This window comes from Myotis daubentonii, chromosome 2, assembly GCF_963259705.1.
Source record: "Myotis daubentonii chromosome 2, mMyoDau2.1, whole genome shotgun sequence".
Taxonomy (NCBI): domain Eukaryota; kingdom Metazoa; phylum Chordata; class Mammalia; order Chiroptera; family Vespertilionidae; genus Myotis; species Myotis daubentonii.
In genome coordinates this window covers 71478235-71503637 of record NC_081841.1, presented here as the reverse complement: position 1 = coordinate 71503637, position 25403 = coordinate 71478235, and the positions used below count along the sequence as shown (strand labels likewise).

At 42.5% G+C, this 25403-nt stretch overlaps 1 protein-coding gene and 1 pseudogene across 1 annotated transcript in view; one reads left to right on the top strand and one right to left on the bottom strand.

Moving 5' to 3' along the window:
- The first annotated feature begins 4544 nt into the window (after positions 1-4544).
- On the top strand, positions 4545-4634 carry LOC132228818 (U2 spliceosomal RNA; annotated as a pseudogene).
- Positions 4635-14002: 9368 nt separating this feature from the next.
- Positions 14003-25403, bottom strand: part of TPH2 (tryptophan hydroxylase 2) — a 101770-nt gene continuing 90369 nt past the window's right edge. Inside the window, exons 9-11 of the mRNA XM_059683654.1 lie at positions 24019-24114; positions 15559-15692; positions 14003-15426 (exon numbers count right to left, since the gene is read on the bottom strand). Of these exons, the coding sequence (XP_059539637.1) occupies positions 15252-15426; positions 15559-15692; positions 24019-24114 (405 nt within the window). The 3' untranslated portion in view covers positions 14003-15251. The remainder of the gene's footprint in view (positions 15427-15558; positions 15693-24018; positions 24115-25403) is intronic.

Here is a 25403-nt window from a genome sequence, read left to right as displayed (position 1 = left end):
TTGCTTCTTTGTACTTTAAATCTTTGACTTGATTCTTACTATCCTCTAGTCTGCTGTTGGATCTCTGTATATTATTCTTTATTTCAGTCAGTGTATGCTTAATTTCTAGTTGCTCCTTTTTCATATCCTCGAGGGTCTCACTAGATTTATCAAGGGTCTCACTAAATTTATAGGTGGGTTCTAGAAAATTCTTGAAAAACCTTATAACCGTGGTTTTGAACCCTATATCAAGTAGTTTTCTTTCCTCCATTTCTGTCATTTGTGTCCTGTTTCTTTGTCTCCACATTTTGGCTGCTTTCCTGTGTTGATTGAGTGGCTTTCTGTGCTAGATGTCTTATAGGGCCCAGTGGCTCAGCCTCCCCAATTACCTGAGATGGACACTATTGGTGCACCCCTTTGTGGGCTTTGTGCACAGTCTTGTTGTAGTTAAGCCTTGATTATTGTAGGTATCACTGGGAGGAATTGACCTCCAGGCCAATTGGCTGTGAGAATCAGCTGTGTCTATGGTGGGAGAACTTCTGTGCTAGAGACACCCTTCTGGGCAAGACTTGCTTCAGTGGGGCTTTGGTGCTCACTGAGTCTGCCCCCTGAGTGTGTCCCTTATGGATCTGAAAAGTTGTAATCTGGATGGTCCCACTCTGCCCACTGGGTACACTGGCTCTTGGATCTCTAAGGAGGTGCTAATTTAGCCTCTTGTGAGGCTACCCAGCAGGAGCTATGGAGAGATCTGCAGATTCCTCTTCTTTGTTTGGGGTTTGGAGGTGCCCAGATGAGGCTCAGATGTGAAGCAATGTAAGCTTCTGTGGGGCCTTGGGCCTTCTTTTGGAAGTTCTGGGTCTCTCTGACCCAGCTGCAGTTTGTTAGATAATTTTAGATTGCAAAGGGCCAGGCCATTGATATGCAAAAGCCTCTGCACACAGCTTGGGTGGAGTGGGGTCTCAGGAAGTCAACAGGGCAGAGAAAACAGCTATGGCTGATCCTCAGTCCTGCCCTAAGAGGCCCTGGGTCTCAGTGTCCCACGGTAATCGCTGCAAGCACCTCTGAGAGAAAGCCGCCCTCGAGTTCTGCCTCCTGCCAGACAGTCCAGTTTCTTCCCATATGAGTCTGGGTCCCCAGAGACTCGCCCAGAACTGGAGTTCAGAGCATTCAGGAGCTTGATACTCCCTCCAGATTGAAAAAGACAACCATGTCCTCAGTTGCCAGCCCTTTCCTCGTGTGCCTCCGTTCCTCTGTACTTTACTTCTGCATCTCCTCTGAGTCTCAGTGTGCTTTTCTCTTTCCTTCTAGTTGTAGAATTTCCACTCAGCCAGCCTTCCTGTGGTTCTGGGTGATGTCTGTTTTGTTTTTTAGTTGTATTTTTTAAGTGGTTGTGTGAGGCAGCAATTTCAGGTGTTTACCTATGCCGCCATCTTGGTTACTCCCATGTTTTAACTCTGAAGATAATATTTTTCATACAGGCAGAGGCTTCCACTCTGAAGCATTAGTGAAACTAATGAGCAACTGCTCTCTCAGGTTAAAAGAGGCATCTTACACTATACAGCCCTCCTGGGCTTGAGCCTCTGACCTTAGTTTTCTAGGTTATACAGCTCAAATTATCACAGCCACAAGGTCACATATACCAGGGGGAAAATAATCCTGGAAAACTCTGAGACAGAAAACAAAAACAAAACAAAAACAGGACCAAATCTTCCCATAGTAGGTACCACAAACCTCTCACTTACATGACATCTCAGGAGTAAAGTAGGGAGTCAATTCACTATGTCGGCCTGCCTTATAGGTGGTGTCTTGATAAAAATTAAGCCACAAAAAAATAAATAAATAAACCTCACTTTCCAAAGAAAGGAAAATACAACTCCCTGAATGAGGCAGGAATCCCCGTAGGACCACAGAGTCTATGCACAGAATTTGTCTGGCCATCCTCACGATATGTCCAGTGCACAGGTGCCCCATCCACATCCCTAACACCAGAGGCTCAGTTCTTTGGAGTCCATAGTTCCTTAACCCTTAAAGCTCTTCTCCTTTTTCTTCCAGGACCACACATTCCTGACACCCCTCCCTTTCTGGATGCTTCTGTTTTCACTGTCTCTCCTCTCTGCCCACTACTGTCAGAGCCTCCCAAGTCACCTTTCTAGCCCCCACGTGAAATGATATCAGACACAAGGTAGGGAGTGGAGAGAGGGACATTTGAATGAGAAGCTAGCAAGTCCAAAAGGGAATGATAGAAATGAGAAAAAGGAGGTACAGGCCCACCCCAAATCTGATCATTTGGGATCTAAGGATTAAACTCCATTAAGCATGATGAGTTTAAAGTAGGACAATAGTTATAGCCTGGACTATAAAAATCTAGTTGGGTTTCTGCCCAGCCTGTGTTCTCCCTTAACTGCCTCCTGCCTGCAGAAAAGGGTCTTTGCAATCATATTTATACCCCCTTACCTCTCCACTCTGACTGAAGTCAGCTGGACCAGGACTGGACAACTGACCCACACTGGATCAACTGGACTGTCTTTCCTAAGAATTTGAATTCAGAGGCAATGGACTCTTCTTTGGCTAACACTATAACATGTAAAACTCAGAAATTTTAGAGTCACCATATTCCACCATGCAGATAGGTGATTAGAAAAAATCTCATCTTCAGAGAAATAAAAGAAGATGAGAGTCCCGGAAAGTAGAACGAAACAAATGTGCAGAGAAGGCAAAGGTAAAAGCAGAGAGAAAATTCTGAAGTCTTTCCACTTACCAGCTCCAGTCCCTTTGGGAGACCCACTGCATCCCTGCTCTTGGGTTGCAATGAGTCATATGTAATGAAGCTCCCCATTGTCTGCCAAGCTAACTCCAATTATACAAATACTACAAAAATAAAAGTCAACAAAGTAAAGAATGGGAAATAAAGCTAATAGTTGGTTGATCTTTGATTATAATCCTTCCTGAAATGAGTATCTATTTTCAGATCACACGTGAAATGTCAGTTCTCCTCATGCCTAACCTAGGTCCTCACATAAAAGCAAGCCACGAGGGTCATTGTTCTGTTTTTAGGCTGGTGATTAGAACAAGCACTCCATTCAAAGTTGTTTAACTTACAACCCCGGTGAAAAGGAGGCAAGAATAAAGTCAAAGTAAAACTGAATCCAGCCTCTTTCCCTTCCCATATCAGAATATTTTCCTCAAAGTGAAATCTTCAAAGGAAAGGACATCACAAAGGAAACAGATGGTTATTTCCGTGGGAGCAAGTAGGAGACACTCCAGGCTGCCTTTCCCTCACTCCTTCCTCTAACAGGAAGGATGTAAGCAGTGATGGTTATTCCTCACATACATTTCAGCTGTCCTGTTTGTGCAATAGATAGACAAATAAGCAGCTGACTGTGGGAGGAGATTCAGAAATGGAAAGCTTGTCAGTTAGTGTTAGTGAATCATCACATGAAACAAATTGTTCACTTTTTGTTCAGCCCCTTAGCTGCCAGGATGAAAGGAATTGCTCTCCCAACACATAATATTCCATTTTCCTATTTTCACTTAGCACTTCCTTTTTCTGCTCTGCAAATAAAAGGCATTTCTATTCTGCTCTTAATTTGCTCCCTTTGACCAGGACTTTACTTTCATTAGAGACAACCCTAAGCAATTGCTCTCTGAAATGGAGCCTGGGGAATGCAGTACCTCGGACATAAAGGAGGTTGGTTGGGCCTGCCTTTCGGTAGGTGGACTGGTGACTGGAACATATACCCACCAACCACTCTGCCCTCTATTTCAGTTTTTCTGAGCTAGACAGTGTGCAATGGCTCAAAACCATCTTGCCACAATTCAACGAACTATGAATAATAGTTTGATTTGCTTAGTGTCTTTCTTCCAGAAAGTTCCAAACTTTATATTGTTTCATTGATTTGAATAGGTCTTTATTCCCATTTCATAGATATAAATTTTGATGTCCAGAGAGAAATGCAAAGCATCTCCGAGGTCACTGAATCGGTTCGTATCCATTGCGTTTAAATTTTCAGGTAGTGATTTAAGGCCATCGTGCAAATGACCACAAGCCTACAGATTTACATTTGAATGAGATTCAGTCAGTTCTACCAAAATCACCCAATAAAAGCATGAAAGGTCACAGAAATAAAAACAATGACCCATAACACTGATATAGTACTTCTTTGGGCCATTAAGTTACAATGATTTCATCATCTAAAAGTGTGGGAAAAGCTGGGAATATTTAAGAGTTGATAGATTTAAAAACAAGAGAAGGAAATTAACATTTTAAAAATAATTTTGTGATTGGACATATATGTAATATTTAATTCTCATGATAATTCTGTAAATGAGGTATTCTCATACCCATTTACAGAAAATAAAACTGAAGCTCAGAGAGTATCAATAAGAGATCATCCACCTAGTAAGCAAAAAATGAGAATGTATTTCTGTTTACCCAATTCCAAAGCCAATGTTCTCTTTACTATAAGAATTTTTTTAAAGGTACCCAATCCTAAAGAAAACTAGATCCTTCTGAAAATTACAGATAAAAAAGAAAAAGAAAAACTACAACAGAAAAAGCCTTACCCATCGCTTCTCGGCCTTTTGGCTAAGATCAAGTGTAGAAAAAGCCTTACCCAGTTATCCTAAGTTTAATTTTTTTTTTAAATATATTTTATTGATTTTTTACAGAGCGGAAGGGAGAGAGATAGAGAGTTAGAAACATCAATGAGAGAGAAACATCGATCAGCTGCCTCCTGCACATCTCCTACTGGGGATATGCCCGCAACCCAGGTACATGCCCTTGACCGGAATCGAACCTGGGACCTTTCAGTCCGCAGGCCGACGCTCTATCCACTGAGCCAAACTGGTTTCGGCCTAAGTTTAATTTTGATTAATCTTCTTTTTCCATGAAACAAAGTGGTGGCCTATAGATTGAATCTCAAGTAGTCACCTAGAACCCAATTAAACACTTCTATTGAACATGTTTGCTGGCCATATCTCATGGAAGAAGTCACAGTTTCCAGCATTAGAGGAAGATTAACAGATCAGGGTCAGGCATCCCATATTTCTATGGCACAGACGCAGCCAAAAAAATGTAACTCTTACTCCTTCAGGAAGTTGTGATTTCCGCAAATGTAAACTCTCCTGCCTCTCCTCTTGGGCTTTCATCCTGGGTGTTAGCAGTCTTTGGGTGTCAGTGACTGCAGCAGGAAAATAAGAGCAGGGGAAGTGGGCACTTATCAGTTCACAGATCTGGAAAGTCCAAAGGTACATCTAGCTTCAGGCACAGCTAAACCCATGAGCTTGACAATATTGTTAAGCTACTGCCACATGGGTCGACACTCAATCACTGAGCACACTGGCTGGTGTCATGTTGCTAACTGTTACTATCCTATACTCACCAATGTAACAGAAGTATGTGTCCATCCATTTTACTCTGTGCAATTGATACCATTGTAATTATCTAGCTATTAATAGAAGAGGAGCAAAAGGAAGGCCAAATATTATAAGTACTAGAGGCTTGGTGCTTGAATTTGTGCACGGGTGGGGTCTCTCAGCCTGGCCAGCAATTGAGGCCTATGGGGGGGTCGGCCAAGAGGAAGGGGCCGTGGGAGGTTGGTCAGCTTGCCCCCCCCAATCAGAGCCATCAGGGGGGCTGGCCAGCTGGGGGGAGGGGCCTCAGGAGGTTGGCTGTGGGAGCGCACTGACTGACCACCAGGGGGAAGCTCCTGCATTGAGCATCTGCCTCCTGGTTGTCAGTGTGCATCATAGCGACTGGTCGACTGGTTGTTCCGGTTGTTGCAGTCGTTCTGTCGTAATGGTCACTTAGGCTTTTATATATATAGACTAGAGGCCCAGTGCACATAATTTGTGCACAGGGGGGTGTCCCTCAGCCCGGCCTGCACCCTCTCACAATCCAGGACCGCTCGGGGGATGTCCGATTGTCGGTTTCTGGGCCTAAACCAGCAATCAGACATCCCTCTCACAATCCAGGACACTGCATGCCCCAGTGACCATACTTTTCATACAAGTGAAAGGCATCTTGTTGTATGGGCAGCTACATTTTTTTGCTAATTATAAGAAGTAGTACATAAAGAGATCCTTCTGAGGCAGTACTACCATTTTCCCCATCTTATGGTGGAAAAACTGAAGCAGAGAGAAGTAATTGGCTTTGTCACAAGTTATAAGTATCAGAATCAGGGCTGACCACAAAATGTGCAAGCCAGAGTCCATGCATGTCATCACTGTATCATCCTGTTTTTTCAGTGTTAGAGTAGCCTTGCCAGGTTTTAATTTTTAAATCTAAGAGACTGTTCCCAATATATAGGGTAGGGTCCCTAGGCCTGGCCAGTGATCAGGGCCGATCTGTGGGGAGACCGCTGGGCAAATTGGGGGCCCCCGCTGGCACCTGCCTTGGCTGGTGGCCTGATGCTGCCTGCTCGCCAGCCCCGCCCCTTGCTGCTGCCGGTCGCCTCCCTCTGCCCACTGGCACCCACCTTGGCTGGCCTGGGGCCACCTGCTCAATGGCCCCACCCCTTGCTGACTAGTCGTTCTGCAGGTGGTTCTGCTATTTGGCCGATTTACATATTAGGGTTTTATATAGATAGACTAGAGGCCCGATGCATGAAATTCATGCAAGGGGCTCAGCCCTCGCAGCCCTGGCTTCATCCGGAAGGTCGTCCGGCTGTCCAATCTAATTAGCGTATTATGCTTTTATTATTATAGATGGCCATCTGGGCATCTTCACCAGGAACCTACAATTCAACACTCCCCAGCCCATTCCGTGTAGACCACTGGGGAAAGGAGTCCAACAAAGGGAAGGTAGATGCATGTGCAGTAAATTTGGGGTGACATAGGGTAGGTGCCTGTCAATCAAATCTGGGAACAGAAATAATTGGCCATAGTGGGTGGGGCCACTACAAGCCTGTGAAAGTTTTGGAATATATAATCCCCAAGACTAAGGAGGCTCTTGGCTCTCTTGTGGCTCTCTTGTTCCTCTGTTTTTCCTCCTGCTCATGTTGCCTCTGCAACCATGTGGCCCTGCTGACACCACACCTAGTGGACCGATGGACTGCAGCTGGGAACACAAACTCACCTAGCATGATGCTGGATTAGACTGTGTTCCAACGTGGAACAGAAACTCTGGACAATGGCCTTAATCCTAGCCCTGCTGAAGGCTTAGCTGGACTTCTTTTGGGGTGAGGTGGGATGGGGGAGGGGGGACAGAAGGAAATGGGACCTTTGGAAACTCAGGGATTTAACTCCATGCAAATAAATGTCACTCATTCTCCTAAAAAAAATTTTTTTTAAAGATATTGCCTCTCTCTTACTCTTGTCCCTGTCTCTACACGATGGCCCCCGCAAGTTCCAGACTCACATACCACCGCCTTTCAGTCGCAGAAAAAAGCAGCACACCTCTTTCCCAATGGTTCCAGAAAGGTCCAGGGTTTGACCTTCATTGGCCCTCCTCACAGCATCATCCCCCCAACCCCTGCAGCAATCATTGCAGGCAGGGCCATACACATCTCATTGGCTGACACCAAGATCCTTGTTGAAACTGACCAGAACACTGCACATCTACCCCTTTCCCTGCACATCCACACTTGCCCTCTCCCTTATAAAACAATCTGGTTTTATAAGAGATGTTAATGTGGTTATTAGGACAGGAATCCGCTATCTTCTCACATCGCTGGCAATCAAATTAACTTCTTTCCTTCTCACCAGCACATACAGTTTGGCTCTCATAAGCCCACCTCTGCAACTGAGAGGTGGAGTCAGTCTCACCCAAGCTATAAACAAAGAATAGTGGGCGGTAATTCACAAAAGGAGAAGAGGGGTACAGTTACTAGACAAAGAGGGTATGGATGCTGGGCCAATAAAAGCTACCCATGTAAGCAAAGTGACACCCACTCTCAAAGGAAAAAAAACACAAAATATCTCTGTCCAGGCTTGGTAGGAGTCATGAGGATTTTTCCCTCGGTTCCCAGGCAGAAGCTCAAGAGACAGACTCAGTCTGGCAATTAGCTGTCAGCTGATCACCAATTCAAATGTGCTGGAGTGGGCCGTGCTGATGATCTGTACTTGCAGTAATCATTTGGCTGGGTGAATCAAATTATGCTTTCCAACGCCACTTCAAATCAGGATTGCTATGTCTGCACTCATGTTCAGCAGTAAGCATTCCCCGGCAAGTTATTTTCTTTGATATTGACTATACGTGGGCAAGGCAGAAATTTAGGCTTCTTTTTATTTTTTTTTAATAGGTTCCTTTTAAGTTCTGCTTAACAGGAAAGACCAAAAAGTTTTAGAGATTTGTGAGGAGGCTAATTAGGATCCATTCCAACTTAATGGCTAGGCTTTCACACTGAAATGGATAAGGGAACATGTTCTGTCCTTGCAAGGTGGAGAATTTTCTTCCAAGTAACTGTCTGATTTGGGAACCTCATTCTCTCATGATGCCATGTGCAGTGATCAATCAGATGTAATGATCAAAAGGAAGTTTGCCTCAATCAATCCCAATAAACAAATAACTGCTATAGTGGCAAACCTAATGTGTTCTTCACTTCAAATTCACTTGCCAATAATTGGCCTCATTAACGCCTGTGAAGTTAGCTGTTCACTAAAATTGGGCAAGCTGTACATTAGATGTGTTCAGTGGTTTGCAAACCTTTGGGAATAATAGACTTACTGAATCAGCATTATTCTAGTTCTCTGGAAATTAACAAGCTGAAGGGTAAGGAGATTGCAAAAGATCTGGGAGAAGTTCAGGAGAGACTGGGAAACTCCTATCACCTTCCTATATTAATATTCTCTTCCTTTGCCTATAAAGTAAGAACGAGATTTGCACCTTTTTAAAGATTTGATATTGACAGAAAATGAACTTGATCTCTTTCAAATTACCAGCTTTCAAATTACCCTCCCGCATCTGTCAGATGTTTCTGTTGTTCAATTATCAAAACTGTATCCAGACTGGATTATGAGAATGCTGTTTGCAGGCACCATAACTGCAGATGCCTTGGGTTGAACATCAGGCTCACGACAATCTTCCCAAAGAGGGAATATATTTCCAGCTGCTGCACCAGACCCGTCCTTCTTGGAGAGAAGAAGTCACAGGAAGTGAACCTTTCTGGGGTATCTGAAATGTGCATTTGGTGAGATGAGAGGCAGCTAGAAGAATGGAAATAGACTTAACTGATTTACTTACATTTATGTGGCCTATTCTTACAGAAATGGCCAGAGTGAACACAACTATTTAGTTTGCCTAGAAGTGAGGAAGCTTTTTTTGTTCTGAATCACCCTATATGTCAGCACTACCAACTTTCACCCAAAACACCCTATTCTCTACTTCATTTTTGCTTATGCCATTAATATCTGAGAGTCACAAGAAAAAAAATGCATTTGTGCTATAAAGGATGTATGAAATCTTATACTAACCAATAATATAATCTTCTTTTTTTTTAATATATTTTATTGATTTTTTACAGAGAGGAAGGGAGAGAGATAGAGAGTTAGAAACATCAATGAGAGAGAAACATCGATCAGCCGCCTCCTGCACATCTCCCACTGGGGATGTGCCCGCAACCCAGGTACATGCCCTTGACCGGAATCGAACCTGGGACCTTTCAGTCCGCAGGCTGACGCTCTATCCACTGAGCCAAACCGGTTTTGGCAATATAATCTTCTTGATTAAACAACACATAACGAGCAATGCTTCTCCACAGATCAGGAAACAGGATGTATGCCTTAAAATAAAGGCTTGGTTTGTCATGCCTATAGCATGCCAACAGCTTTTTTTTTTTTTTTAAGTGAATTGCAGGAACCAACTCTTCTAGATCCTGCCTGGGCTTGGGGCAGTCTGGTCACAAGAAATTGGCTGATACCAAGATCCTTGTTGAAACTGACCAGAACACTGACTGCACATCTACCCCTTTCCCTGCACATCCACACTTGCCCTCTCCCCTTGTAAAACAATCTGGCTTTATAAGAGATGTTAATATGGTTTTTAGGACAGGAATACACTATCTTCTCACATCGCTGGCAATTGAATTAACTTCTTCTCACCAGCACTTGTCTCATGAGTTTGGCTCTCATTATGGTAGGCAGCCAAAACTGCATCCAGTTTCATTTGCTTTCAGTCTGGCTTTTTGTCCTTAAAAGATGGTGAGGGCAAGTTTGGCATGATGTTGTTTTGTCAAAGAAAGCTTTAAGTATTTGTGAAAGACACTGGCTATCATTGCATATCTGCTTCTCCAGCCAAATGATTTCCAACCTTGATTATTCCAGCTTCCCTCAGTGCTTCATCTGACAGTTATGACCTACCCGTTTAATTTTATAACCTATGTAACTACAACTCTTTCTAATAATGTCCACCATGAACCAGCAAGAGATTGACCTTGCAGATCCCCAGTATTGTGATGGCTCCTACTTGGTTTTACCTCTTCTACTCTGTCCACACGCCCACCTTTCAACCCACCCCCCCCCCAATTCATTTCCACCCTGGACCCTGAATAATCTCGTAAAAATGTAAACTAGATCTTGTAACTCTCTTGCTTACAGCCCTCCAAGACTTCCCACTGCGTTTAGAGTATACCTGGCCCCTCTGGACCCCTGTATCATCCACCCTTGCCCCATGCTGCTCTGTTATCCTGCCTCTCCAGCCCACTGGCAATCGATGTCTTCCTCAGACACCTCAACCTCATTTCTGCCTTCTAGACTTTGCTCTTGCTGTTCCCCCTTCTAGGAACACCCTCTCCACATCTCTCTTCATACCTGGCTTCTGGCTTCTTCTCATCTGTCCTTCTTCATCAGATCCCATCTGTTCAGGAAGGTCTTTCTTACCCACCTTACTCCCTCCCCCACTTTCTTTACCACATTACCCTGATTGTTTTCTCCATAAAAGTCACCAGGATCTCAATAAAATAATCTAGGGGTTTTTGCCTGTCTCTCTCCACTAGAATGTAAGTTTGAAATGGGGCCGAAACCGGTTTGGCTCAGTGGATAGAGCGTCGGCCTGTGGACTGAAAGGTCCTAGGTTCGATTCCGGTCAAGGGCAGGTACCTGGCTTGCGGGCACATCCCCAGTGGGAGATGTGCTGGAGGCAGCTGATAGATGTTTCTCTCTCATCGATGTTTCTAACTCTCTATCTCTCTCCCTTCCTCTCTGTAAAAAATCAATAAAATATATTTTAAAAAAAAGAAAGAAATGGGCATAAACTTCCTCTCTCTTATTCACCACTATATCCTCAGTGTCTAGAACAGTGCCTGATACAGTTCCTGATAGTGCCTAACCACTGAATGAATGTTACGATCCCAAATAACATTATTTTAAAAAATCACCATTTCATGTTCCAGAACTGGTTTATTGAATATAGACAAATGTAATATTAGAAGCTATATCCCATTACTACTTCCCAGAATATGACAATCTGCATAAGAAGCATGTCCCAAAATAAGAGAATGTCTTTAGAAACTGTAGAAGAAGAAGAAAAAAAACTCAGACACACTGGAATACTCTGGGCTGCCTTCTTTTTCATTATAAGTAAGACAAGGTTCATGAGAGTGAGCACCAGCACCGGGTTCTTCAGAAGTTGAAAATTAGATCAAATGAATTTGAGGGCAACTACATCTCGTGTTAATGTTTTCCTCCTCGAAGGAAGAAAATGAGATGATGTGAGCCATGACTCTATTTGAAAATGAAACTTTGTATTTCTATTTGCCTGCACATTAAAGCTCACTGTTTTCCATTTTACACTTTTCACGTTGGTAAATGTTGCAATGCTTCACATTCATTAGGCTCAGGCCCATTTACCATGTGCAAGTGAGACAAGCACAGATATGTCATCCCCATAAAGCATCATTTCTAAATTACACAGTGAGTAAGTACTAAGTGAGAAACTCAACTTTCACAACCCTTACCACTATAGTTAAAAAAAATTTCTGCCCTGACCGGTTTGGCTCAGTGGATAGAGGGTTGGCCTGCAGACTCAAGGGTCCCAGGTTCAATTCTGGTCAAGGACATGTACCTTGGTTGCGGGCATATGCCCAGTGGGGGGTGTGCAGGAGGCAGCTGATCGATGTTTCTCTCTCATCGATGTTTCTAGCTCTCTATCCCTCTCCCTTCCTCTCTGTAAAAAATCAATAAAATATATTTTTTTAAAAAAATTTCTTGCCCGGCCTGCATGGCTCAGTTGTTGAGCATCAATCTACGAGCCAGGAGATCATGGTTCAATTCCTGGTCGGGCCAAGTTGTGGGCTTGTCCCCAGTGTGGGGCGTGCAGGCAGCAGCCAATCAATGATTGTCTCTCATCATTATTGTTTCTCTCTCTCTCTCTTCCTCTCCCTTCCTCTCTGAAATCAATAAAAATATATTGTAAAAATTTTTTCTTTAACCATCTTGGATCAAAGTTCCCTACTTGTAAAAGATGCAACTTATGAACAATCTATTATGCTCTTAGTCTAACCCAGAACAGACAAAAATGGTCCTAAAAGAAAACTGGACTAATTAGATTCTGGCTGTCTTTGGCAAAGTGTGATAACTGAGAAATCTGGTCTTGCTAGGAATCTTGGGTTGATTTCTGATGAGCTGATTAGTGAAGGCAGCAGCAAAGCCAAAATGAAGTAGTAATTCATAGTGAGATGACAGTGAACACGTGCATTTAAATTTATAATTGCCCTTGGATCTATTTAATTTAGCTTTAAGTCATGAGTCATAATTGAGATAAATGGTTCCACTGAGCAGGTATCAGCGATGACAAGAAACTGGCTGTGATTGTTTTGTTATACTGTTTTCATTTGGGAACTTCTTCTACCAACATTTTTCCTATGATGGCTATTAAATTTTATAGGATTATTCCCACCATTATGTGTAATGGCATTTGCGTGTTAAATGCTTACAACAAATGAAAACCAGGACCCCATTCTTTCCCAGGGTGAAAACCATGGTAACTGCTATTCCAGATGGAGAACAAATCTGAAGAGAATCGAGTGCAGTAATTCCTCCTGCTTGTGTGATACCTATAGAAGCTCTGTGGGAAAGCTGACCTATGTTGTGACCCTTCTGCTTTTGAGACAACATAGATTTTTGCACATGTAAGAAAACTAAAGATGCCACTCTAACCCAATCAGAAGACTGCTCAAATGTTACTTTTGGTGAGGGAATTTGTTTATAATTAAATATAATTCTTCCTTCAGCACATTTAAATAAGCAGTTCCCCTTTTTATGGGGCTAGAAGGGGAAAGTTTGATGGCTACTTATGGGATTTTTTTAATGGCGCCTAAAGGAATGCCAAATTATGGAAACAATATAAAAGGCAGACATTAAGAGTTTCTTAACCAATTTCCTCCTCTGAGAAAATTCAGCAACTTGTTCTGGAAATTTCTGGATTAATATTTATAAGTAAATAAATACTCAGGATTATCTAGACTTAGCAAAGCAAGGTCTAAGAAACTAGGCATTATGGATCTATAAAACTACTGAAAATACAACTACTTGATCTTTCTAGATCCTTTTAATTTGGTTCAACTTACTCATAATTTCTCCACCCCCAATAATTTTTTAAATTACTGTGTCTTTCACTTAGAATAGCATTTAAATTGCATGATCTTCACAGTCTATGCACCAAATCCTTTCTCAAAAATTCAGTTATCCCTAGAATCCTGCAGAAATGAAAGATTCTCAATAGCTAAGATAACCAATATTCAAACATCTGATTTTTTTGTCTTAATTTTCCCTCTCTCTAATGCATGTTTTAACTCTTCCTTGTGTTCTTCCTGAACATATTTAGTCCAAAATAGTCTGTTTCATCATGGACCCATATAAGATTTTGAAATTATATATATAATTTCCTATTAAGAGAACATCCTAGGAAATTGCTCCAGTCAATATTTTAGAATTGCTAACTGAAAAGTCATTTCACCATCTTTTCCTTCTCTACTTTTTCTCATCTCCCCTTTCCTCCCCCACACCCACTCCCTCCCTCCTTACCCCCCTCCGACCCCCCCCCCCCCCCGCAGGATTCTGTACCCAAAGCAGAATGAGGAGAACAGTATTGTGCTTGTTGAAGAAATCAGAAGAAGTTGAAATTCATTCACTTATTCTGCAGGGGTTTTTTTTTTTTTATTTTTTTCACTTAATCACCTGATTACACCTCTTATGGCAAGCATGACCAGAGATTTGTGGTGTTATCACTATTTTTTGTCTGAATGTGCCCAAACTTTGGGCACATAGACAGACTCCCAGAGATCTGGCTTGGTGTGGGCCTGTGAGAGGAAACATCTGTACTGTTGGCAATAAATCTCAAACCAATCCCAATTTAGTGATGAACATTAGTTTTGATAAGCATTAGTTTCCCTTCTCTGACTACACATAAATACATGCATATACCAAGGTAAGCTTCTTAGCAATTCAAAAGCAATATGCAATGGGCTATAAACGTTGGTGCCCAACTAACTATGCTACTTCAACCAAATCACTTAACCTCTCTGAGATTCAATTTCCACATCTTTGAAAGCAAAGCTCTCTGATTTTATTGCCCTCTAAAAGAAATGGGTTAAACACCTGAGCGTGATAATTCACTTTATTCCAGCATAAAATTAATAGTCCCAAGATTTATTACCCATTGTTTAGTCTTTCCTAGTGTCCTTTCTGGAAGTGTTTCCTTCCGAAATGCTTTGGGAAGCATGCCACAACCCCGTTTCTACAAGGTCAGTGCAACCTGTCTATCCCATTTCTAAAAAGCTTTCTTTCCTTCCATTGTATAAATACTCAACCTACAAGTCACTCCAACTGGTGTGTTGTCTCAACAATTTTTGAAACAGAATACTGAATCCTTGTTAATGTGACGGGAAGTTTAATACAATTCTGCGTTTATCTCAAGTAATGCTGTGGAAGTACTGACTCTATGGAAAGTAGAAACAGGTTCGCTGCTATTTTCATTTTATCTAATGAACACAGAGGAAAGGCTCAGATCTGAGAAAGAAAAGGTCAAAACCTAGAATCATAAAGGGCTATTTGCTACAAAGTTTATATAGATGCAGTTTGGTTAAAGACACCAAGCAGGGATGTCGAATTGATTAAAGGTATTTAAACATATTACAATCTTTCATACAATGAGTGGTTACCTGTCACTGGGTTCCTAATGGTGTTCCACACATTAGCACAGTAAGTTACAAGCAGGTAGAGATATACGTAATTGCATGCCTACTAGCTAAGCCATGGCACAGAAAGTTATTGGTGTTATATGACATTGACTGCTGAGACCCAAAAGATCATGCTGGCAACAACACTGGTCCTGGGCATCAAATCCCCAGGTACTGGTTCATTTTGTTCAAGGCATCACACACGGTGTTCAAATCGCTGCGGAGATCCTGCACCACGTTCTCAATACTTCTGGTGTCTTTCAGAATCTCAACACTCTGTGTGTAGGGATTGAAGTATACTGAGAAGGGACGGGTAATTGACTTTGCAAAATCCCTGCAAAATAAACAGACACAGAAGTGTATGCGATCGGCCCTCATTGGTATACAAGATAGCTAGAGGGAAGAAACAGAGCCAGAAAAAAAAATATTTTTTTGTTTTCTCTGTATGGAGAAAAAACAAGCTTACCTCATCTTCTCTTTGGCTTCTTCAAAACTCTCAGAAACAAAGTAGGCCTCCTGGAAGGTGGTGATGAGGCACTCCTGTAGGCACGTTGTCTTCGGGTCGAAGGCTTTCACACAAGCCTTGTCAGAAAGAGCGTGCTGCAAAACATACCACAGGCCCCGTGAAACTCCGGTCAGGTTTCCAACGTGCCATGACGTCACATTTCTACCACCCAGCTCCATCACTTTACAGCACCACTCAGTTACCAGTCCGAAGTGGGGTCAACTGAGTGTGAGGGGGTTTTGTAGCTGTCAGGGTTGTTGATTTTAAGAGGAGAAATGAGATGATGGTATTATTTTATTTATTATCCACCAAATACACACGGCAAAAGAGTTCAGAGCTGTATCCCAACAGAAATGGAATTTTAAATCTATGCTATGAATAGAAGCAGGGGTAGCATAAATACGGTCCTAAATTTACTGCTCTAAGCAATGTACTGGAATTTCACTTAAATGGCAGAAGTAATAATTACCTGCGTGGAGAGGTAACAGGGGCTCTGAATAAACTATTTGTGGACTCATTGAGAGACACTTTGAGGCCAGGTATCAACAGAGTCTAGAGTGGGCCTGCCAATTTGAGAAAATTTACAAAGCATTCATTTACCTTCCACCCAGTACAGCAGAGCAATACACAGCAGATAAATATTTCCGGGTGGGAACAAAAGAGCTAATATTAATAGTTTATAGGTATGCCCAGAGCAGGCATTAGGAAAACAGGAGAGCCAGGGCAATTACTCTCTGAGCCTTCATTAGCTCCATTCGACTCACTACACGGCTGGCCGAGGAACAGCAGGGAACAATGAAGGACTGGATTCTGCAGATAAGTTCAGTGATGCTAAAAGTTCATGGTCATTTCCTGCCACGGGCCACCTGCCTATTTATAGACCCTGCATCAATGATTCTCACACGGAGTGGGCGTAGAATCACTAAGGAGCTCATGAAAATGCAGATACCCAGGCCTCAATTTTATTTGGTAGGTCTGGATGAACCCCAGAAGTCTGCATTTTAAAGGCATCCAAGGTGACTCAGACATAAGTGGTTGCGAAGTATATTTTGATAAATACTCCACTAGATTCTGTCTCTTAATTTCCAGGGTAAATTGGTTGGGAGAGAAAGAAAAGGGGAAGCAGTAACTGCCTTGAACTGGCAGTTGGGCAACTTGGGCTCCAATCCAGGTGTTGCTGCTGTCTGACCGGGTAACCTTGGCAAATTCCTTCACTTCCCTGGGCCTCAGTTTCCTCAGCTGTAAGAGAGGCTTGGATTGTGTGATTTCTATTCCAGCCTCTGGATTCCACCCAAGGCACTCTCCCACCTTCTCCACCTCTAACTGCTATGTTTTCTGAGAGAAATGCTGAAAAACCTTTCCTGTTCAGTATTCTTGGTGCATTCCCCCAACAATTTCAAAACACATGGAGTGATTTGCAGCCTGGAGAAGGCTGTGGTTCCCTAAGTTTGAAAATATAATTGTGAACCAGAGGACTGACACGCAAGAGAAAGGGCACATGGCCCTCCCCTGTGATCTGCTTTCTGGCGAGTTCTGTTGGCCAGAGCAATGCATACGTGAATCAGGGAATGCGGAGGGCATCTCGAAGTGGACTCATTTTTTTTTGGCCCACAAACAGCTTCATCATAAGCAGAAGGTCACTCACTAAACCTGCAAATGCATGTGTGCCAGATTCAGGGCAGTGCAGCGAATATCAGGGGATTTGGGTTCCCCGTGACTAATAATTCTGTCCACATTTTTAAAACAACCTCAGCTTCAGGAAACAAAATGTCCTGTTATGAGAGCAGTTGCTCCTCTACGAAGAACAGGCCTCGTGTTGGGTCACCACCGGTTTCAGAATTAGAAGTTGCTTTCTTTGCAGCCATATCTGGGAGCATTTTAATTCAGTGTGTTGCTCTCGTAGCCCATCCACCCATCAGTACATAGGAAAGGAAGGCCTGGGACTGACACAGTGTTGTTGGTCTTTCTCTCAGCCCCACACTCAGGAGCACCGGCAGAGTCCAGGCAGAGCAGCCTATAAGAACATTTAAGCCACGGCTCCCCTGGGGTATCCCTGCTGAGCCAACAGAAGGACGTTTCATTGGGTCTAAGAAAAGCACAAAAAGGGGGTGAAACTCATCTACTAGGGTCTGCAATGCTTTCATAGGAAATTAGCAACCATAACAGTCACTACGTGTAGAGAATGCCTCCAGAAAATGTGTAGGCAATACTAGGGACTGGAATCAGCATAGTTTTAGAGAAATGTATCATGGGATGACTTCGCTGGACACTGAGATGAGGTTGTTTAGCCATTTTAACTGGTAAAGAGGATGAGAGGACACCAAGAAAAATTCCAGAGGCACAGGGTGCTCTGCCCAAGAATTCAAGAAAAGTCAGTGGACTCACAGCATATAATTTGAGGAAAGACCACTAGACAATACGTATCATGACTGCCTCATGTCATATTCAGGGAAATACTGGAAGCCGGTTGGTCTATGATCTCAAAAATGCAGCCCATCCGCAGGGCTGTGGTGTCCAATGTGCTGGTTACCTGCTGAGGGCCTGTCTATCCATGGGGAAGGGGCCCAGTGCTGCTCCCGGGCTGTTAGGAACATGGGGCTGATAATGGTACCCAGGACCAGCCTGGAGATGACAAGAGCCTGGAGTTGGGGGAGCAGCCAATGAAAGGGGACGACAAATGAAGAGGTGACACACCTTTAAGTGGTCTCCTTTACCTGCCGGGGAACTCCCTGTGTGATGACTGCCAGGAATATCCATGCAGCCCATAAGGTCCCCTGTTCTGAATACTAGAGTGTAACGTAGCCATGTCTCGTTGATTCCAAAGCCCACTGCCCACTGCCCACTGGAGTGAGGTCCTACTGAGTTTGCTCCTCGGCCACTATCCATATCCCTCTCTCAGCTGCTGGGCCTTGGAGAACAGCTTTCACTCCCTCTCCTTGGTGCCCAGTGGGTCCTCTGTAAACATCAAGCCAGACTGCTCCATGTCCCCAGGGAACTCCGCGGTGAGTCCTTCCTGAAGTGTTCCTCAGGTGCGCTGAAGTCTGCAAGAATTAATCCAGCTTCCTGTAGAGAGGGGCCTGGTAATGCTGACAGGATCTGGTTGACAGTCCTTTATCCTCAAGCCTTTTTAAAAGCCCAGGAAAGCTTGAGAATCACCTCCCCTCTTCTAAAAGGACTGTTTTGGATTTACCCATAATGCTAAAGACGAGGACGTAGGACTGGGAGCCAGAAGACCGGGATTCTAAACAGAACTGTCCCAGAAGCACAGTATCACGCGGGTGAAAACCCCCAGGTTGGGGCACAGTTTCCTCTTCGAGCAACTCCATGAATTCTAAAGCTCTTCTCACAATGCAGTTTGAACAGGGCCTGCACTCATGCCACCGACCCCTCCCTCCACCTCTGCCAGCATGAACTGCCCACAGCAGCCTTTCCCACTGAGCCTTGGCATGACCTTCCCACCTTTCCCAGCAGAGATGGACTTTACTATTTAATTGGCTTTTGTGTACTTATTTGCCATTCCGGCCTTTTCAATGAAAACAACTCTTTTCAACATCAAAAACTTCCTAGAATCCAATTGTTACCTAAAGTTCCTACCTGACTTTGGACAACTTATCCCACCTCTGTAAGCCTATTTCAGTCTGCACCTGGAAATGGGAACACTGTACTAATAGTAACCACAACCCAGGGCTGTGGTAAGAATTGACCAAGGCAATGCATGCAAAGCACCTGGCACAGAGGAAGTGCTCGATATATTTGTTAATCATCGCTCGGCTAGTCTCGAGATGATGTTTGGTGTGCGTGCGCATTCAGCCACGGCTGCCACCACCGGCCCCTCTCCCCCAGGGCTCTGGAACCCACAGGTAAAGACCCATGGCCCCAGCTATGAGGCTTCCAGGCCCCACACTGCAGCAGTGCTTGCCCTGAGTTCCTCCATGTAAAATCTCCCTCCCTCCCAGCCACCTGCCTTTGTAATGACACAGAGTTATTACCTCTACTATTCCAGATGGAAACCCTGTGATCCTCACCCTGTCTGTTAGGACTGGTTAAAGCTGGGGAAAACACAGTGTGAAGTCAGGATTACAGGTAGGCGTTGGCCTTAGATTGTGAATAAAATGAATTTGTAAATGCCTTTACACTCACACTACAATCATCTTTTCTCACATCAGAATAACAAATATATACATTTGTATAAGCACATATGTAGGTATACTATATTTTTTAACCTCCCTCTAATGCTCCTCCTGCTAACCAAGCACAATTTGCCAAATTTGGGGGTGATGGCATCACACTTTTTTTTTGGTGTCTGTGATGTTGAAAGTTTGGTCAGTTTGAATAAGCTGCAGGGGTGAGGGAATCAACTCTCTCTTCAAGCAATCCTCTCATTAAGGCCAAAGATCAGTTTCCAGCTTCCAATGCTCTGGCATTTGTTCTGTCATTATTGTTAAGAGTGCCGCCTTTGGGAAGGGAAAGGAAGGAGGAAAAAGATGGGAGGTGTGAGCCAGCTGAGCAGGGTACAGGTGTGGGAGCTCAGAAGCAGTGAGTCCTAACTCTAGCTCTATCTCTCCCCACTATTATACCAGATGACCTCAGAGAACCCTCTTCTGTACAGCCTGGCAGTAATCCTGACCACCTCACGGAGTCGCTGTACATGGCAGTAAATACAAATGACTGTAATAAATATGGACCTGTTCTGTGAATGCTGATTAACAGCTATAAAAAGCAGTACAGCCCCGCTGGCGTGGCTCAGTGGTTGAGCATCGACCTATGAACCAGGAGGTCACCATTCAAATCCTGGTCAGGGCATATACAGGGTTGCAGGCTCGATCCCCAGTGTGGGGTGTGCAGGAGGCAGCTGATCAGTGATTCTCATCATTGATGTTTCTCTCTCTCTCTCTCTCTCTCTCTCTCTCTCTCTCTCTCTCTCTCTCCCCTTCCTCTCTGAAATCAATAAAAAAATATGTATTTTTTTTAAAAGCAGTACAATAAATTTACTGTGCAATGATATCCTAAAACCAAAGCCAAAATAATAATTATTAAAAAATTTAAACCATCAGCTTTATCAAAACCTGCAAATCAGAACAGATGTATTTATACTCTGGGATAAAGAGGGGGGTAAGGGGCATGAAAGGAAAGACACATGCTAGACTGTGGGTGAATGGCAGTCAATTATCCTATTTTCAACCTGTTTTTAAGTCAGTTTTCCAGATGATTTAGCTGACATTAACTGCTCTCCAAAATGATGACAGTAAGAAAAGGCCCTACTTAAACACAATTTTTTTTGCATCACCTTTTAACCCCTCTATGCCTCTTCCACCTCCACCCAACCTCCTCCCCCTCCCCCACAATCACCACACTGTTGTTCATGTCCATAAGTTCTCTCTCGTTTTTTTTACTTTTTTGCTTAATCCCTCTACCCCACTAACACCCCACCCCACCAGAGCTGCCCACTTGCTCTCTGTCTATGAGTCTGTTTCTGTTTTGCTTGGTAGTTCATTAAATTCCACATGAGAGTGAAGTCATACGGTACTTATCTTTCTCTGATAAACAAACTTTTAGACTTTCTGAAAGCTCATGACAAAACAGATAACTAGAACAAAAGAAGATGAACCATTGCTGAAATTAAAAAAAAGAAAAAAAAAGAAAACAGCCTTTATGGCTATCAGATTAATGTTAACTTTTACAAGCTTTTTCATATTTTTGTTTCTGTCTTTAAAGATAAAAATAAGCATTATCAAAATTGTAAAAGAAAAAAAAAGGCAATGTTGTTATCAAAAAAATAAGACAGAATAATGAAAGTTATCCTCCAAATCATAGATATACCACTTGGAAATACTTGCTCAATTCTGAAGTGCAACATCTATGCCCAGGAAAATCTAGCCTCTTAAAGCACAAAGTTTAAAACGTGTCTATTCAAGCAGAGAAGGTGAGTTGTATATGTTTATGTAAAAGTTATAAAGATTACACCAAAACTTCCAACAACTTAGGACCTACATTGGGCTGCAGTTGGATCACAAAAATATTTTACCACATAAGGTAACTGGATCCAAAACTGTAAGCGTGTTTACATTGGAATTATTATAATGCTATTAATAAAGTTACCCCTACTTAGATCAAGGGCTAGGATGGATCATCTAAGTAAAAGTTAGACTGAAGTGTTGAGAAGTGTGTGAGAGGGTTGTGCACGGTGCAGAGTGGGCAGGGATGGGGTGAGGGAGGGCTGCTACGAGAGCATCTGCATCACGTTATGTATTCTCTGTGCACTATCAGAGGATTTTTCTTGTAGAAAGAATGCCTGAATTGTAAAAATGGTCCAAAGTAGCAATCATGGGGATGTTGGAGTGTTGAAATTTGAGAATGGAAGAATGCTAATGACCAGAGGTGATGGACCAGAACAGGAAGATTCATGGCTGACAATGCCCTTCGTCGGTGTACATGTTTCTGGCTGATTTCCATTTCCAGACGGTTCCATCCACACCAATAGAAACAAAAACAGCAGATTCACTCCAATGCTGCCTGCACATGCCTCATTAACCAGATCAGAGGACCCTGTCGAAAGTTGAGGCAATAAGAGAGATTTGTTTCTTTTGTTTCTGGCGTGATTGATAAACCCTCTGAGGAGAATGTAAATAGATGTAGCGCAAGAGCTACGTGGTTTTCTGGCTCACCTTTTTTCGGGGAAATCAAAAAAGCACTCTGTAGAAGCCCTAAGTCTTTCAGTTATATGACATCATGCTACTGCTGTGGGCTCTGGCCACTGCGCTGAGATTAACCCCAAATGGACTATTTTTGTTGAGGATTTAGTAAAAAAAAATTTCACCACATTACATCAGGCTTTTGTTATGCTAAATATTATCCTCAATTCCAGCCATGCCAAGCCTCAGGCCGCTCCCTAAATGGGGCAGGCTTGACGAGAGCACACACTCTACTGTCCGATGGCTGATCTGTGGTATCTCATCCTCCTCGTATTCACCCTTTCCGTTCCTCAGGAATCCGCTTCGGCGGCTGGGCCTTCTCAGGAAGCCTTCCCAGGCATGGCCCACTCTGTGCAGGCCCATTGGCCACACTGTCTGTATTATCTGATTGGGTATCTCTTGCACTAGAATGTAAACTCCTTAATAACAGGGGTCCCAGGCAGTGTAGCCTCGTGGTTAAGGGTTCAGAGTCTGGAGCCCAGACTGCCTGGACGTGGTTGCGTCCAGCTCCAACACCTATTAGCTGTGTGACCGTGGGCAAGTTCCTTAACATCTTTATACCTCAGTTTTCTCATCTGTAATGCTTACCTCATTATGTTGTTATGAGAATTAAATGGGTTTGTATGGCTAAAGTATCTAAAACACTAAGGTCTATTTAAGTGTCCATTGAGGTAGTTGTTATTTTCTTCTTATTCTTATTCTTCCTCATTATTTGTATTTGTATCTTCCAGTGACTGGCACCGTACAGGGTACATAGTAGGTGCTCAACCAAATGTTTGAAGGATGAAGGAATGGGGTCATAAATTGAGAGGACTTGATAAAATTATAGTTAAATTGCATCTTTCAAGAACAGAAACAACCAAACACTTCCAATTATCATGTATTTCCTAATTATATAAGGATAATCAATACTCAAAATAAAAACCCTAAGATAGTCCATAATCCTGATTTTAGTCTGAATAATCAAAGAAAGATTAAATTATTTTCAGTGCCATTTCTAGATTATATTGCACATCTCATCCTAAATTCATCAAAACTTACTCACCCCCAATGGTATAGATAGTAATTCTGAAGGAACCAGAATATTTAAATTATCAGATGCCCCAGGCCCCAACATTTCTGAATAAATGATAATTTACTGTATTTTAAGGCCAAAAAAAAGTAGCATTCCTTAAGCAGTATTATACAGTTTAGATACCACTCAGTAAAATAACCATATGTTTATTTAGTCTTTTTCTAAATTATATATGTTCCACATATGTTTTAATACACATTAATTTTGAAGAAGTTAAAATAACGTCAAATTCCCCTTTGGGGATAAATGCCAAGGAGTCTGGTGGAGCTATGGGGGTGACAGAAGTGAGAGCAGCCAAGGCACCCTTACAAGCAAATTTCCATCAGTGGAAGCACTGCTAGCTCATTGCCCACTTTGCAGCACTAAATTTAGGGCAGTCATTTGTTAGCCAACGTTTTAGCATACATTTGTCATTCCTGTTGATTGTGCACATAGCTGCTCATCCATTTGAGTCACGCCACAAACCCAGAAAGGCATGACCCATTTTCAGAAGTGCAAAAAGTTAGGTTAGCACCCACGTTGAGGTGCCAACTCCTCTGTGTTAAATATTTATGGAGTATCTGCAAGTAGAAATGCACAGACAAACAAATCAATATTTCCCATGACCTTGAACCAGTTTGCTTGGGAAGGATACTTTCGTTCACAGCTTCATACCTTTAATTCTCCAATGGAAGAAAGCAGTCCTGCTCCATATGCCCGCAGTTGCCCTTCTTGCTTGCAAAGGCCAAACTCAATTGTAAAGAAATAGCACTAAAAAAAAAAAAAAAAATCAACACACATCCAGTAAACTGGTCAACAAGTTCTTTCTTAGAATAAAATGGTGCACAGTGCATAATTTCTTCAACCATGTCAATGTACAATCAAAAATATTTATTGAAATCTACTTTCTTGTTTAATAATCCCTTCCTAGGTTAGAGGTATACAGAAAAGGTATCAACCACTAGAAGTCTTATGCTTGCTAGATTCAGAAACCCTGTGAGTCAAATCAGATCCCATGCAATAATTTTAAAAGTAAAAAAACAGATTTACAAAATAAATGAATATGTTATCATGATAATGTTGTAAGAATATGCTATTATGTTTACTAGGTTGTGTTTTAGTGATACTAATAAGTTCATGCATATGTGAAAACATAATATAGAATCTAGTGATCCCAAACTGATGTTTGCAGTTTGTTTATTAATTCAACAAACATTTGTTGAGTACCTTCGGGATGCCAATGATTGGTAAAGAAAGAAGAGAGAGACCAATAAAGCAAGTACATGCCAACCAAAGTACCAAAAGCACAATTTTAGTATGTTTTTTAGTGATAACTTAAGTGTATATACACATATATATATTTAAATATATATAGTAAGAACCATTTCATTGACCTGCAGTATATCAGCACCAACTACCACAGCTTTCCCAAGACATTAAAATCTACAATTGTTTCTGTTGAGTTGAGGAAATTAACCTAGACAGACAGGAACCTCTGTACAACCAAAAACTCACAATGCTCTTGAGAGAAGCTGAAACCACACTATTTTTGCTTTGAGAAAAAAGTGAGAAGCTGACAATGAGCAATAAAACTTGCATCAAATTAACACCATCCTGCATTAGTGATGACAGGGTGCTGAAGGTGCTGAGAAAGAGAATTTCAACACTCCTGAAAGGGGCAGAAAATAATATTTCTAGCCCATGCCAGTAGCTCTATTTTTATTTGGAGGTTAAAGTGCCCCTTGGTTCAGGAAGGTTTTCTGTTTCTTCAGTGTGAGGATGATGTGAAGTTGCATGGGCTAATGCCCGGCAGCTCTGGGCTGGACCCAAATGACTGGTCAGTCCAGGTCATGGAGCTGAACCTCTAGAAGCACATTTTCTTTTCCTGGTTCACTTCCCAAGAAAGCTGAGATGATAGCCCTTCCTAACCCCATCACCCATCGTGCCCACCGGCACCCTCCTGTGTTCTGACTTTTCTTTCTTTCCCATCACACCACTGTTCTGACATGGTCTTTTTTTTTTTTTTAATTAAATCTTTATTGTTCAGATTATTACATTTG